This window comes from Mesoplodon bidens (genome assembly GCF_964165515.1).
Source record: "Mesoplodon bidens genome assembly, chromosome: X".
In the NCBI taxonomy this organism is placed as follows: Eukaryota; Metazoa; Chordata; class Mammalia; order Artiodactyla; family Ziphiidae; genus Mesoplodon; species Mesoplodon bidens.
Window position 1 is genome coordinate 128,927,713 of NC_138163.1, and position 15,419 is coordinate 128,943,131.

General features: G+C 39.8%; 1 protein-coding gene across 2 annotated transcripts in view; it reads right to left on the reverse strand.

Moving 5' to 3' along the window:
- The window catches only part of GLRA2 (glycine receptor alpha 2), a gene marked incomplete at both ends in the record, with an annotated part of 185,931 nt that overhangs the window by 126,471 nt on the left and 44,041 nt on the right, over nucleotides 1-15,419 (reverse strand). For both annotated transcript variants that reach the window (XM_081221421.1, XM_081221420.1), the window contains one exon: nucleotides 7,284-7,507. In XM_081221421.1, the coding sequence (XP_081077547.1) occupies nucleotides 7,284-7,507 (224 nt within the window). The remainder of the gene's footprint in view (nucleotides 1-7,283; nucleotides 7,508-15,419) is intronic.

A 15,419-nucleotide genomic window follows, 5' to 3' on the forward strand; every position in this document is an offset into this window, starting at 1 on the left:
TACAATTCAGAATCCCCTCTTGCTGACTCCCAAACCCTAAGGGACATGAAGGACCCACTTGTATTTCCCCATCCAGAAGGAATTTTGCGGTTTGGGAAAGAGGAGATCATTTTGAGACTCATTATAGACTTATGACGGAGCTAGAAGGAGCCTCAGACTTCATCTCATCTCCTGGTTCAATCTCATTTTATAGCAAGGAAACCGAGACTCAGAATGATAAACTGATGACGTTAGAGAGGCTGGTCTTTGAGCCTAGAGGATACAGTAAATGATGGAAGGAGGTGTGGCGCTCCTGATGCCCTAAGCTACCTTCTTGGTATTCTGTTCTTTGCACCATCACCTTCAGAGCAAACTCTAATGAATGTTAATGCAGTGGAAAGTTACCTCCAAATGGAGAAAAACCTACTGGTTGCTATTGCTAGTCCAATCAGGCAAACAGTCAAGGAAAAGTGGTCATGCCGCCTGCCATGTATTTCATTGCATAACCCCCTTTTTTTCCTTCAAACAAGGGTAAAATCCTTACTCTGTTGTGTTTGAACCAGTATTATGCCCTTGAGTGTATGTGTATTTCTGAACCCAGTCAGGAGCTCAGCAGAGCTTTCCAGCGCTTTAAGAGAGTCTGTCATGTACAGAACACACTTTCTAGACTTTAATGCTTCTACCCTCAGGCGCATCTTTTTTGAGGACCACTGTCCAAAAGAGCCCCCCCTCCGCACCACTTAGCTCAGCTCCTGCTGAAGCCACTGACGTATATGCATGCCAGCACCTCCCACCCTCCCAACCTTGCTTGCCCTAGGAAGAAGGGAATCGTGGTTTCCATGGCATTTTCCAGCACTTCTCTGAAGCCTCATTGCTTAATTCTGATGTGGGCGCTTATGTTACAGTCATTAATTACTGCATTAAGTCAAGTCCCAAAACTAATGAGGATTTGGACACAGATTTGGAAAATGAGAATGTAATTTTGCCTGGATTATAGGATATAAAGATAAACATGGTCCAAATATGCACAGAGAGAAGAAATCACAGCTTTGCATAGCTGCCTTCTAATAGAAAATAGGGGCTTACATGTCTCATCACAATTGAGAGTAAGATAATCAAAGTATCACCATTGGTAACATTTAGGCAGGTCTTAGTTCACTGTGCATTCTATTTTCAGCTCTGACATCTAAATAAAGAATGTTCTTTTCTCCTATGCCATAAAAATCATTCTATAGTTAAAGTTAGAATCTTTGAAGTTCTTGCATCAGGCTGTAGGATGGGTCAAGGGTGGGAGGCTATGTTAGAAAAGTTGGCCTTTTATGTGTGTGGATAGTTGGTCATTAGACAGGATTATTTAGGGAACTCTGTTGGATGTCTGTCTAGAAATCTACACCCCACCTACTCTCGGTGGTGCCTGTAATCTGTCATCAGAGGTAGAAGGCATGTCAATCCCCAAGAGCTCTCTATGACAACTCAGATACTACTGGGATGGTGGAACACTGAATCATCAACACCTGCAATTATGAACTGAATCAAAAGGAATTAACAAGTAAATCACCTCTAACACCATAAAGGAATAAGTTTCAGGTCAGATAAAGTTTGATGATGAGGGGCACAGATGTCTTGGTGATGAGGGGTGCTGTTGTGGAGGATCAATCCCATAACTATTTATTGTTTGGAGAACTCTATGCAGTTGGCAGGTAGCATAGGGCCCCTAGGTACCTGGTCAGTACAATAAAAGACCCTGAAGGCAAACAGTAATGTCTGGAGATCGTAGGGATCTATCCTGGTCAGTTTACTCTTTGTCTTAAAGACTGGAACAGAAAGCACAATCATGAAGTTACAAGAAAATACCAAGGGCCCTAGAGTACAGGGCAATGCCACTTTTGACTGTCTATGCATATAGCATATAGTGTATTCTACTAAAGCTCTTAACCAAATCATCTCTTTTTGAAAGCTGAGGAAATAGAGGTTCAGGGAGAGGACAGATTTTCCCTAGGTCGCACAGCTGGTTCTGAGGCCAGAGACCCTAGCCCAAGGGTGTTTGACTCTAAAACCCCAGTCTACTATAGTATCAGAAGGAACCAGGATAACATTCAACATCATACGGTTCAGAGTAGGCGCCCTGAACCATACAGTGAACTGAAAACTGCAAGATGAAGAACATCTTGGTGCTGATTTTACACACTGTAAAATTAAACCAGCAACATAGTTTTGGTGACTAAACATATGTCCACTAACTCTGGTGGGATGAAAATGTATTTCATTTTCGAAAATGAAACAAAAACAGTGAGGTAATCCCTCCATCCTTCTAAAAATGGTAGCCATTTGTTTATCGTGTTAACAAATGTGGGAAAAAGCGACTGATTTAAGTTGTAGCAAATATAACTTAAGTTATATAAGGAGGAATTTCTGCACAATGTTAGAGTAACTTATTATAAGATCCAAGGAGAGAATATAAAATCTCCTTCTCTGAAGGTCTTTAAAAATAGAATAAGTTCTCAACAGGTTGTCTGAAGGTAAGGAGTTGACTTAATAACTTTAATGGGTCTTTTCCGCCCTTTGATCCCTGGGATAGTAAAAGTTTTCAGAAAGTAGATATGCTATATAAGCTATACATGCTGTATAAAACTATCAAATGAGCTTCCTATTTGAAGGTCAGTTGTGGCATCTTGAATTTAAACAGTCTTTTTAGACATTTGCGAAATTTTAAGATACTTTATATTCTCATCTTAAATCTTACCTTCTTCCTCCACTAGTCCTTTGAAAATTGAGTCCCCAAAAGGTTGGTTCGAAAATGACATGTGTTTGGTATTGTATTTGTTTGTGTCTTTGGATTTGAGTTGGAGTAAATAAAGAATTAATGTGGGGTAGGAGATGATAGCTCTGAAATAGAAGTCAAGAGCTTTGATTCTTGTCCTATAAAAGTCAGAGTTCCGGCAGAAAAGTCTCAGAAGCAGTGGGAAGTAAGGGAAGAAAAAAAATATTAGCAAACACATTGTGGACATATGAGACCAGCTGCTCCTCTTTAAAAATGCTCACCCTCTCCTTTTCTCTTTCATGTTGCACACCATAGGTCATGATGCCCTGACTTCTACTACAATTCATTATACTCGATTCAGTAAATATTGTTTGAGCACTAATATGTATTATACTCAAGGCTCACCTCGTTATTGCACCGTGGATTCAGGCCTTTTAAAGTAATATGAATTTGGAATTTGAGTGTCTCTGAAGAGGGTATACAAAGCAAGATGTGTGTCCTTGTTTACACTTTCGTCAAGAATGGTCAATACTTAATGGGGTGGGTCAACAAAAAACTTGAAAACAGAGTAAGATCAAACATATGAGGGAAGTGAATAATTAAAAAGTAATCAGAGGATAAGTGCACAGAAATAGATTTGACACTTTCATCATCAGAGACTATGTCCTGCATCACTGGATAGAAATGTTCTAACACTGAGCTAAGACCTTTGGTTCCTATTTAAAAGATTTGTTTAAATTTTACTCAGGTGCCTCAGGTGTTTGAATCTGCAGGACATGTATGGATTTCTCGTCTATTGTCACTCCCTTTTTTAAATCTTTGTCTTCTGGCAAACATATATTACCTCTTGGGAAGTGTGATCTTGCTTGTTATGAAGTCAGTGGGCTGCATAGTTCTCTTTGTGTTTTGTTTGGCCATCAAAGCCTTGGGCTTCGGTTTCCATGCAGAGTTAATTCTACCTCTGCTCCTACAAAGCTAAGAAGGCATAGAATTTTTCCTGGCTGAAATGTTACCATCCATTTGCTTTAGGTTTTAGGAAAATTCAAATACAAAACAACCATAGAACATTATTTTTTTAATGTGGACCAGCGTTGAAGTAATTATTAAAATATGTCAGGTGGAGGCAATTCATGAGTTTATCTTTGGTACTTCTGTTGTATGCCTTCTTTCTATCTTTCTTAACTCTCTTCGTCCTATCTGATTTTTCCTCTCAGGCATCCAACATGCTCTTTCTCACTATTCTTCACAGACATTAAACCTACTATCAGAAAGAAAATTTCGTATCAGCTCTTTATGGCTTAGTATGAATTGAGGATAGCGTATTCCCTCTCCTGGGGATATTTGCATTGTGAACCTTAGAGTTGAGGGAAAGTCCTTCCTAATGGAATGTCAGCAAGGACTTTCCAGCACCTTTAAGACACCAGAAACTGTACTTTAAACTTGAGTTGGACCTGCAGCTGGGCATATATTAGCACTAATTCCTCCTTACCCTCTAGTTAAATTGAGTCCAGTGACTCAAGTAAACAGGAGTGTGGGTGCCGACCCCCAAATTCTAACAATATTTGAGTCACAGAATTCGTTTGCAAAGTTAGAGCCACTTTTCTTTTCCTTGTTCCCTATTTATTCCTACTACTCAATTTATCTTATGTCTGCCTGCCTTGTTAGACTGGAGCCCTTCCAGGACAGAGACCACATTTTACTCACCTCTGGATCTCTAGGCCCAGCACAGTGTCTGGCTCATTGGAAACCCTTCCAGGCGAGTAATTAGATTCCTGCAATTCAAATCTGCCAAGAGCTGTGTTTCCCTAAAATGGCGTGCCCAGTTCTCCTACACCAAGGGTCTTTCTTTCCCCTGATTTCATAGAATACCCACAGTGAAGGAAAAGTCTAAACCAGCCTGCCACAGGACAAAGTCCACCCAACCCAAAACAATTGTGGGGTATTTCAGAGCCTACTGGGAACCAGAGATAGAAGAATTGCCTCTGGATCGAGTCTCGGGGACATTGTATTCTTCATGGTTCTAGAATGGAAGGGCCTTTATAGAACAGAAGGAAAAAAAAAAAAAACCCTGGTTTTATTTCGGCAGTGCACGATGCCAGGTATTTACTAGAGCAAATGCCACCCAAGGCCCAGAGGGTTAGCTGGAGCAGCTGATACCCTGTGCTGCTTTTTATAACTCTCCTTCCCAGCACCATGCTCTATATATGTCCCATTTCATCAGGTCACATCAACTTAGGTTGTGCCCACTACTGCATCTTACACCAAATGCATCACCATGTGGAATATCCTGTGTTTCCAAAAAAATTTTTTATAAAAATGAATGTAAAGTTTCTTAAAAATAAAGTGGGGGAAGTTTCCCTGGTTCTTTGTGGAAGTGGTGACTTTGCCACTTTTTACAAATGAGCAGCCTCTTTCCTTCCAAAAGACATTGCAGCTATCTGCCATCAGCAAGCTGTGAAATTACTAGGTTAAGAATGGAATATACAGTACAGACCTAAATTGTATATAGAGTTGTGAAATACAGTTTTGGTGGTGGTGAGTCTGCAAACTTGTGAAAATCATTTGCAAAGACACTAGCTGTCTTTTTTTTTGTTGTTTTTTTTGGTAATAAGATTGGAGAGAAAGGGGGAATTCTCTAAAGGATCTTTAAAATGTCAATATTTATTCAATGTATTTGATTTCTCTCATATACAATACACTGTCTTGGCCCTTTGGGAGGGGTTACAAAAGATGCAAAATCCGAATATCTTGGCTTTAAAGAGCTTATTATTTAGAAAGAATGTTAACTTAAAAATGCAAACAGGTGGGGCTTCCCTGGTGGCGCAGTGGTTGGGAGTCCGCCTGCCGATGCAGGGGACACGGGTTCGTGCCCTGGTCCGGGAGGATCCCACATGCTGCGCAGCGGCTGGGCCCGTGAGCCATGGCTGCTGGGCCTGCGCGTCCGGAGCCTGTGCTCCGCAACGGGAGAGGCCACAACAGTAAGAGGCCCGCGTACCGCGCAAAAAAAAAAAAAAAAAAACTCCTCTGAAAAATGCAAACAGCCATCATTTCATTTATTGAGAACATACTCTGTGTCATGAACTGTGGCAGGTATTTTTATTTACTCTATATCAGGGGTTGGCAAACTATGGCCAAAGAGCTAAATCTAGTCCACCACCTGTTTTTGTAAATAAAGTTTTATTGAAACATGGCCACACCTAATTGTTTGAGTATTGTTTATGGCTGTTTTGTGCTATAATGGCAGAGTTGAGTAGCTCTGACAGAGTTGAGACAGTCTGACTGGCAAAGCTAAAATACTTTCCATCTGCCCTTTACAGAAAATATTTGGTGACCTCTGCTGGATATAATTCATTCTCACAAGAATACTCTAAGATAAATATGGTGTTTCCCATTTTCCAATTAAGGTAACTGAAGGTTATAGCTTATGTAACTTAGTAAGTGGCAAAGCTTCAGTTTACTTCTAGGTTTGTCTGATTCCAAAAGTCTATGTTCTTGTGCTATATGTGTGTACAGAAGTAGCCAAAATATGGGGTAGGAAGAAATCAGAGACTTACAGATTCACAGAGAAGCTGTTATTAGAGTTCCAAAAAGGGAGTGATTATTTTGACTGTAGGGTGATAAATATTCTGGAGAAGATCGTATTTGAATAAAAAAGCAAAAATGCATCTGAGAAATTTTCTATCCCAAGCTCAAGCCCAAGAAATGTTAACAGATTAAGATCACATGTTTAGTTAGAAGTAGATCTGGGATTAGAACCAGTTTTCCATTCACTGAGCTCAAAGTATGCTGTCAGTGACGATACTGAGCCATTGAATCTTTGTGTGTGTGTGTGTGTGTGTGTGTGTTTAAATGTTATAGAATGGCATAATTATTTGAAATGAGAATTTGTATGTTATGCTCAGTGGTAATTGAACTAAAGGGCCTGCACTTCCTTTATTGAACCAATCAAAAACATATTTGTGGGGCTTCCCTCGTGGCGCAATGATTGAGAATCTGCCTGCCAATGCAAGGGACACAGGTTTGATCCCTGGTCCGGGAAGATCCCACATGCCATGGAGCAGCTAAACCCGTGAGCCACAACTACTGAGCCTGCGCTCTGGAGCCCGCAAGCCACAACTACTGAGCCTGCACACCTAGAACCTGTGCTTTGCAACAAGAGAAGCCACCACAATGAGAAGTCCGCACACCGCAAAGAAGAGTACCCCTCGCTCACTGCAACTAGAGAAAGCCCGTGCACAGCACCGAAGACCCAATGCAGCCAAAAATAAATAAATAAAATAAACAAATAAATAAAAACATATTTGTGCAGATATTTATATGATACCATCACCTACCCACCATCCTACCAAATATATTTTGGTTATGGAGAATTACACTTCTGAGACCATGGGAACCACTGGCACTCTCACCAACTTTAAGTTTAAATAATAAACAAGAGACCACAAAGGATAATATTCATATACATCTTGCCCTGCAGAAGCATGCAGCTCTAGGTCAGGAGAAAAATGGAGAAGGGAGTAGGGGGCAGCCAAAGGAAGCTTACCTGATACTGTAGAGCACTTTGCCATTTTTTGAAATGCGAAGCAACTTGTTGTCGGTGGTGACATCGTGGAAGTTGGCCCCCTTCTCATTGGCAAAGAACAAATCTGGTTTCCAAATGGAGTCCAGCATCGATGGGTCCAAGTCCAGAGAATCGTCAGGGTACTCGCTATAAGCCAGCCGTGAATCATTCCACTGTTGTCTCAGAAAAATATTCACTCGGTAGTCCTACAGAAACGCCATGCATAAGCGTTACTTCTTGCCCACTCTGGCATATTTTCCCCTCACTCTTCCGCCTGATTCGATGCATGCAGTGTTGGTATCTGAGTAAACCCAGCTGTGTATATCTTGGTCAAAATAAACCACTCAATTCTATTAGGAGTGGGAACAGAGGCGAGAAGGAAAGAAGACTTGACCAAACCAGAACACTAATGGAACAAATTGAGCTGATTGAATTTTTGTTTCACTTAATCGTTCTGGGAGGAAATAATACTAACTCAATCTGATTTTGCTGTAGAAAAGGTAATGATAAGTACAGGAGTCAGTCTGTGATGGCAGATTGTCAAATAAAACTGATTCATTTTCCAAATCAGAAGTGACATGATCTCTATTTTCAATCTGCTCAGATGCTCTGGGCAGAAGAAAACCCACTCTGTAATTTTGGTAGTAGAAATCTTATCATAAAACTCTGGCATGGTGGGGCAATATTTTTAAAATTCATCAACATAAATATTAAGATGGTTCATGTTGACAGGATAATTCCCTTACAGCTACTTACTTTTGAAATTCTTAAATATTTTATCATTTCTCTGAATGGGTTGTATCTACAGTAGTCAACTGGATGCTTCATCAAAACAGAAATCTTTTTCATGTTTTCCTAATCTGAGCACCTTTTGATAAAGGTGTTCCTCCCTGTGGGAGCCTCAGGTACACCCTGTCATTCCCACTTGGCATGGGAATTTTCTTCTGTGCTAATGAATAAGCTTGGGACAGTAACTTCTCTTCAGAGGATTTCTACTCAAAGGTCTTTAGGTTCATGGAAACTGTTGCTTTGCTTGACAGAGCAGACGCAATAAAGGCTTCAACAGTATTCCCTAGTCAAGCAGGACTATGGTTCAGAGCTAACAGTGGTCCACATCTGCCACTGTGGTCATTTAGGGTGATATATACTCATCCCATCTTACTCTCTTTCCTTTACCCTTTTCACCTTCATTTGCTTTGTCTCCAGACCTTTGTTTGGGCACCTGGATTTTGAGTCATTGTTTACTTTTCTCTAACAGCGACCAACATGTCCTTGATTTGCCTGAGAACTTTCCCATTTTAGCCTCAGGTAAAAATGAAACTTTCAGGGAACCCACTCAGTCCTAGGCAAAACTCAGATGGTTGGTTACTTTATAAGGTACAATGGAGACCACCTCGGGTTGGTAGGTTTTGGTTAATGCCTTTAGAGCCGAAAGAAAATCTGTAAGTAAGTTATAAAGATCAGGGTGTATGGAAGAGAGCCTCAAATCCAGTTCCTTCTGCTTATTACTAAACTCGCCAAATTCCCATGACTTTCCCCCCCAAATACAGCCATCCTGATGTTCAGGCTGATAGAGTATTTTGGAAGTGGCAGTTCTTAGAGTGCCCACTGTGGGTTTAAAGAATGCTAATAATCAAGTAGTTACTAACTTCTGAAAATCAGTCATCAGAACCCAGCTTATTAGGAAAAGCTGAAATCTTAAAAGAAATAACTGTATGTTTCTTTGTTGTACAACATAAGGACTTTCTGACTTGGAAAATTTTATCAGCTGACTTTTATTTGGGATTATACCAGGCTTGCACAGCAAATTCCCAGACCTAAGAGGGTGCTGTTGTGAGGCCAGCCAGGCTTCTATCCCATTCTGTTTGCTCACTGGCTGCCCCCTCCTTCCATGATTGAGCCAAGAGAATGGCAGAGCCTCAAAGTTCTCCCCATCACATAGTTTGCATTTTGGGGATTGTCCAAAGGGACCAGAGGGTAGTAACTGGAAAGAGATTACCAGTTCAGTGTTTCATTGGCAACAGGAGTGACTGGAACCTTTGGAGTTTTGTGTGAGTAAAGAGTGGGAATGTGTGAATTGTAGAAAATCAAAACAGGGGCTACTGAAAATATAATAGTCCAATTTGCATATAAATAGGCACTGGCTAGATCAACTGTGAGATTTTCTTAAGGTTTCCTGAAGGAAGAAAATGCAGTGTCTCCACTGTGTGACATCTACCCCTGCTATTTCCCGTAGGGTGAGAACCAATTATCCTTCATAAAATTTTGTGTGTGGGGGTCTATGAGCTTGTTTCAGTAGGAAAGAAGAGGATGTCATCTCTTAGCCAATTCTGGAGGTAGAAAACTCTAAGTATAAGAAGTAATGACAGCTGGAAATAACAGAGGTGAATGGGTTAAATTTCTTAGGCCATTGGGAGGCCATTGAGGCCCCCCACCAGGAAGGAAACATAGAATGGGAGAGGCCATGAGACGCCAGATAGCGAGCACTGGGCAGCAGAGTCACCAGGACAACATCGTCGCAGTCCTCCTTTGAACCTGAGAATGATTTAAAGATGCATTTTGAGAGACTCTAGAGAATATTACATTAGTGACATGCAATATGAAAACATTGACCTTTTTAAAAAAAATCTCAATATAAAATGTCCCAGCTAATGTGTTAATACATCTTTTTAAAAAGTCTTTCCCACAAGTATTCTTCTCCAGTGTTTCCTGCTTTTCTATTTTGAATTTTATATATTTAAAATAATAAAATAGGTTCTCCCAATATCAGAACTTTAAAAAGAGCACTGAATCTATCTTATCACAATAGAACCATTAAATATCTAACAGTTAATTTAATTATTATTATTATTATTTTTTGCTGTACTCGGGCCTCTCACTGCTGTGGCCTCTCCCGTTGCGGAGCACAGGCTCCGGACACGCAGGCTCAGCGGCCATGGCTCACGGGCCCAGCCGCTCTGCGGCATGTGGGATCTTCCCGGACTGGGGCACGAACCCGTGTCCTCTGCATCGGCAGGCGGACTCTCAACCACTGCGCCACCAGAGAAGCCCTCTAACAGTTAATTTAAAATAAATTAATTAGCCTATTTGTAAGCAAGAAAAAGTGGAAAAGTTAGAGGAGAAAATACATTTTGCTCCACAATGACAGGAGTTATATGAAACAAGACTTTTATTAGATATTTTGGGAGTGTTTGTTCTTTATAATGTATAGGAATTAAAATTTTCCATAATTTTGTTCATGATGCTATACATTATTCCGAAATAAATGGCAACCCTTAAAACCTTTAAGAATAGAAAAGGACACCCAAGGATATAGAGAAGTAGATAGCCAAAGAAAAGATCTTCCGGGGCTGTGCCTCTGTAATTCTTTCAGTTCACTATCATTTTCAATGTAGGGTACAAACTTGACGCATGATTTATCTGTGCATCACCTCTGTTTATTTACAGATAGGTTTATTCTCTCAAGATATTCCAAACCACAGGAGATAGTTATATTGCTCTGTAGCCTTTCTTTGTCTTTATTTTTGCTTCTAGGTTTAATGAAATATTAAAGAAGTAAATGTTAAGAGACATGCTTAAGTGTAGATTGAATTTTCTTTTATACTGCCTTCTCTCTCCGGAGACAGATTCTACTTCAAATAAATGATGTATTTCCTTGTATTAAAATTTGTTTTCCTATGATTGACTCTCTGGGTACTAGATTAGGTAATGGAAACATTCAAATTAAAAAGTATGTGTGTATGTATATATATTATATATATATGTGTGTATATATATATGTGTATGTGTGCACATGTGTATGTGTGTAAATACATACACATATCTTTTATTTTTTCAAAAGCTATGTGTAAGTCATAGAATCTTTATTATATTCTTAGCACAGTTATACAAGTACCTATATTCCATACTGTTATTTCATATCAAATTTAGAATTTCTAAAGTTTTACTTTCCTTGGTACCTTCTAATTCTATGCCCATTGCCACAAAGATTGTTTCCTTAAATTGAATTATTTTGTTACTATTATATTTAGTGTAGCATTTGTACATAGAGATTGCCACTGTGTCTCATGAATATTGTTATTAAACTTTACTACTGCTCTCTTTTTATTTTTATAGGTATATATTTTTCAATCCAGTTATGTTATAAATTTATTATAGACAAAGATACGCTTTGTGGATTTCCCACAGACCTATATGGCACTTTAGTTTTAACTTCTAGCTACACTGCAGTGAAGTTTTCATCATCTTGAATCTGTGCTAGCTTTGAATATGGGAAGTTAGCTTTGAATTTGAAATTATGGGAGGGGGGGCAGTTGCTTTATGATGAATCCAGGTTTTAACATTGCATTGTTAATTTAGAGACCAAGGACACCTTATATCTCAGATTAACAAAATGTTAGGTAGGGCCTCCCTGGTGGCGCAGTGGTTGAGAGTCCGCCTGCCGATGCAGGGGATGCGGGTTCGTGCCCCGGTCTGGGAGGATCCCACATGCCGCGGAGCGGCTGGGCCCGTGAGCCATGGCCGCTGGGCCTGCGCGTCCGGAGCCTGTGCTCCGCAACGGGAGAGGCCACAGCAGTGAGAGGCCCACATAGCGCAAAAAGAAAAAAAAAAAAAAAAAAAAAAAAAAAAAAAAAAAAAAAAAAAAAAAATGTTAGGTAGATTCTTGGTTCTCCCTTAAAAATTCAGAAATAAGGAGTGTAGCTGCCTGGTAAGTTAGCATCTCCTTATGAGTTGCTTATGCACCTATAGAATGAAAGGGAGCCTGTAATGTCATTCCAGCAGTTACAGCGTAGCCTGCATTCTCCTAAGGGGCTGTCTACACCTTATCCAGTTCTTTAGGAAAGTGATTTCAGATCGGAGATAAAACAACTCTTCACCCTGTAGCTGTAACCAGCAGAGCATGTGGAATTTGGGGAAGAGTTTGGGGAGCTGGAATCATATTCTGGAGATGCTCTCCAAGTGGACATGTTTTGTACACTTTCAGCTCTTTCTACCCCCTTCCCCCTATTGCAGTCTCTCAATATTAAATGAGGAAAGGGTCTGAGTCTGCTGCTGTAGCATGGGGAGTGTTCCAGCACCCATAGGTCCAAATCACACTCTATTCACCCACATCCTTCCAGGCAGTCATTTGGAAGCTTTGAGGAGACTATCTCTTCTCCATTTTCTGATGGCCCAACCTTGGGGACAGCTGTATGCAGATGGCATGCAAATACTCTTGACCTTTACTGACATTATCGATATTCCCAAACTATGCCTTTATAGTAGGAAGGAGGCGGTTGCAAATACACTCCTCATCCTGTAAATTCACTTGCCATCACTAGCTAAAGGAAAAGGGGAAAGAAAGAAAAGGAAGTGGTAAACTGACGTTCCAAAACCGAAAGGTAACCTGTCTCATCATACATCCCTTACTGGTCTTCTGAGTCTTTTGGAATCATAAGAAAAAAAAATTGTTCCACTGAATACTTTTAACACAGGGTCAGCTAGGAATGAACATCACCAGATCCCTGTGACTCTTAATGGACAGAAGTACATATTTTGAAATAATGTGCATGATCATGATTCATAAAAATATTCCTTAGAATAACACAAATATATTGTCCTGTGAGCACAGTCTTTAAACACTAACATACCAAAGGAGTAAGAGGCAATACTGTGTCTGTAAGTGAGCCTAATCTTTGTGGGCAGTTTGTACCAACAGTAATTTAGTGGGATTTCATCAAACATAAGAGGGCAGACTGGATAGAACCAAAAGAAAATCATATCACATTCTTAAAACAGATAATTATTGCCTCTTATTTAGAAACAAACATCCAAACTAAATTCTTCAATAATGCTATCAAGGGTCGTGGGATAAGAGTGGGACATGAGGGAAGAGAGGGAAATCAACATGCTCAGAAACTCAAAATTCTGAGACATTCTTGGGAAAAAAATCATTCCAGAAAACATAGAGAAAGCAAAACTATTATCCCGCCCATAGCACTAATCAACATCCTCAATGACTACATATATTACTGTGCATAAAACCTAAGGGCCTGATGTCTTGACTCCAACTAAAGACAGTTCAAGGAAGAATCTGTTTCTGTTTAACTTTTTTGACCATTTTTTGGAGTCACATTTTGTGAGAATACTCGTGGATGGTAGAATCTCAGGGTTTTGATAAGGGAAGCTCAGGCTGTGATGACACTCTGTGGGTACATCAGGTAGATCCCCAGGCAGGGCCTAAGGGGTCTGGGAAAGTAAGACCTTTTCAAGGTGGAGCAATTCTCATGTTCCTATGAGCCCCTGAATAATGTCCATTTTAAATAGTGATGCCTTAGATCCCGGAGTTGGCAACCTATGGCCTGTGGGCCAAATTTGGCCATAGCCTGTGTTTATAAGTAGTTTTTTTTTGGAGTACAGCCACACCCATTTGCTTACTATTGTTTATGGCTGCTTTTATGCCAAAAGGGCAGAATTAAGTAGTTGTGACAGAGACTGTCTGGTCCTCAAAGTCTTAAGTATTTACTGTCTGGCTTTTTAGAGAAAAATGTTTGCCAGTCCCTACCCTACATGACATGGTTTATTCTTTGATTTAAGCATGGTGGAGTTTCAAAAAACATTTTTTTTTTAGTTTCACACAAAAGCCATAATTGAAGAAAATAAAAGATATTTTTTAAAAGCCAAATTCAGTTTGTCATTACATCAGAAGCCAAGAAATAAAATAAAAGAAGCACAATACACATCATTCTTCTGATCATGCGATTCAGTACGTCTCATACAGCAGAATATACAGGCCGTTGATATTACATTTGGACAATGATTTCCAAATTTTCGCATAGGAAACATGACAAAGGACACCTTAATAAGTGGCCAAGAAGCACCTAAGCAGCCCATTTATTAAACACCTTCAGTAGCTCTTAAAGGCACAGGAAAACAAGGATATCCATCGTTTCCATTTTCATCTCCTTAAATGCTTTTTCTTGCATTAATGAACACCGAAAAGGTGCACATTTACATTTTTGATTGAGGGTAAAATGCAATGAGGAGATTTAATCAAAGCAATTTAAGGGTCTAATTAATGCAATCAGCGTTAGGTCGTGCAAATATTGTCATTGAATGCCATCGTGTAAAGCTGGTGATAGTGATTTGGGTGGCTGGAAGATTTGCCCCTCTGTTACCAGGATAAAACCAGGAGGGGAGAGACAGAAACTGAATGCCAAGTACAGAGTTGGAGTCTTCTTTCCATGTTCAGCTTTTCTTATGAGTCAACCCTATCCTGGTTGGGTAAAATTCTTAATGCACTACATACTGTCAAAGCCCCAAAAGTCTCGTTTCTGGACAATGCTGTGTCAGAACAATATTAAAATGTGTAGTGGAGTTGCATTATGTCTGACTTGCCAGTGGAGAGGAGTGATAAGAGGTAAATTATTCTAACATCAAGGACACCAAAAAGTACAGTAATTTGTTAAACACAATCCTGGTAGCCTAAAAGAGAGAATTCATAAACACAGGGGAACACTATTTTTTACTTCTCAATGGCATTATGCTCATTATTTCACTTCTTGAGTGTTTCTAGGACATCGGCCACCATAGTAGTATAGTCAAGCTCAACTATAGTTTATTTCAATCTCATCCAATAATATGGCTGTATACTTTACATAGTACTGAAAATTTGAACCAGCCAATTGACTTAGGACTTAAATTGTATGGGGGCCAAGAAAATGTTTTGCCCAAAATGAATTTCTCCACACGGTAGCCTAGCACTGTAAGCCTACTGATCTAATAGGCTGTGTCACAGGCAACAACACCATCTTGACATTGATAAGGAATCTTGGTGGATTTTACAGTATCTGAGATCTTTTTCATGTATGTGAAACATGTCTGTAATTAGAGTGTGATGGGTTTTTATTAGTTTTTTTATGTTTATGGGTTTTGTTTTTTTTTTGGAAAAGCCATGCATGTGATGTAATTGCTTTGGACTTGGAACAACTTTCTATTGCCACCAAATTGTGTGTGTGTGTGTGTCTTCATTGTAAGGTCAGCTCCTTGGCGTATATCTTAAATCAGTGGTCCCCAACCTTTTTGGTGACAGGGACCAGTTTCCTAGAAGACAATTTTTCCATGGACCGGGGGCGGGGC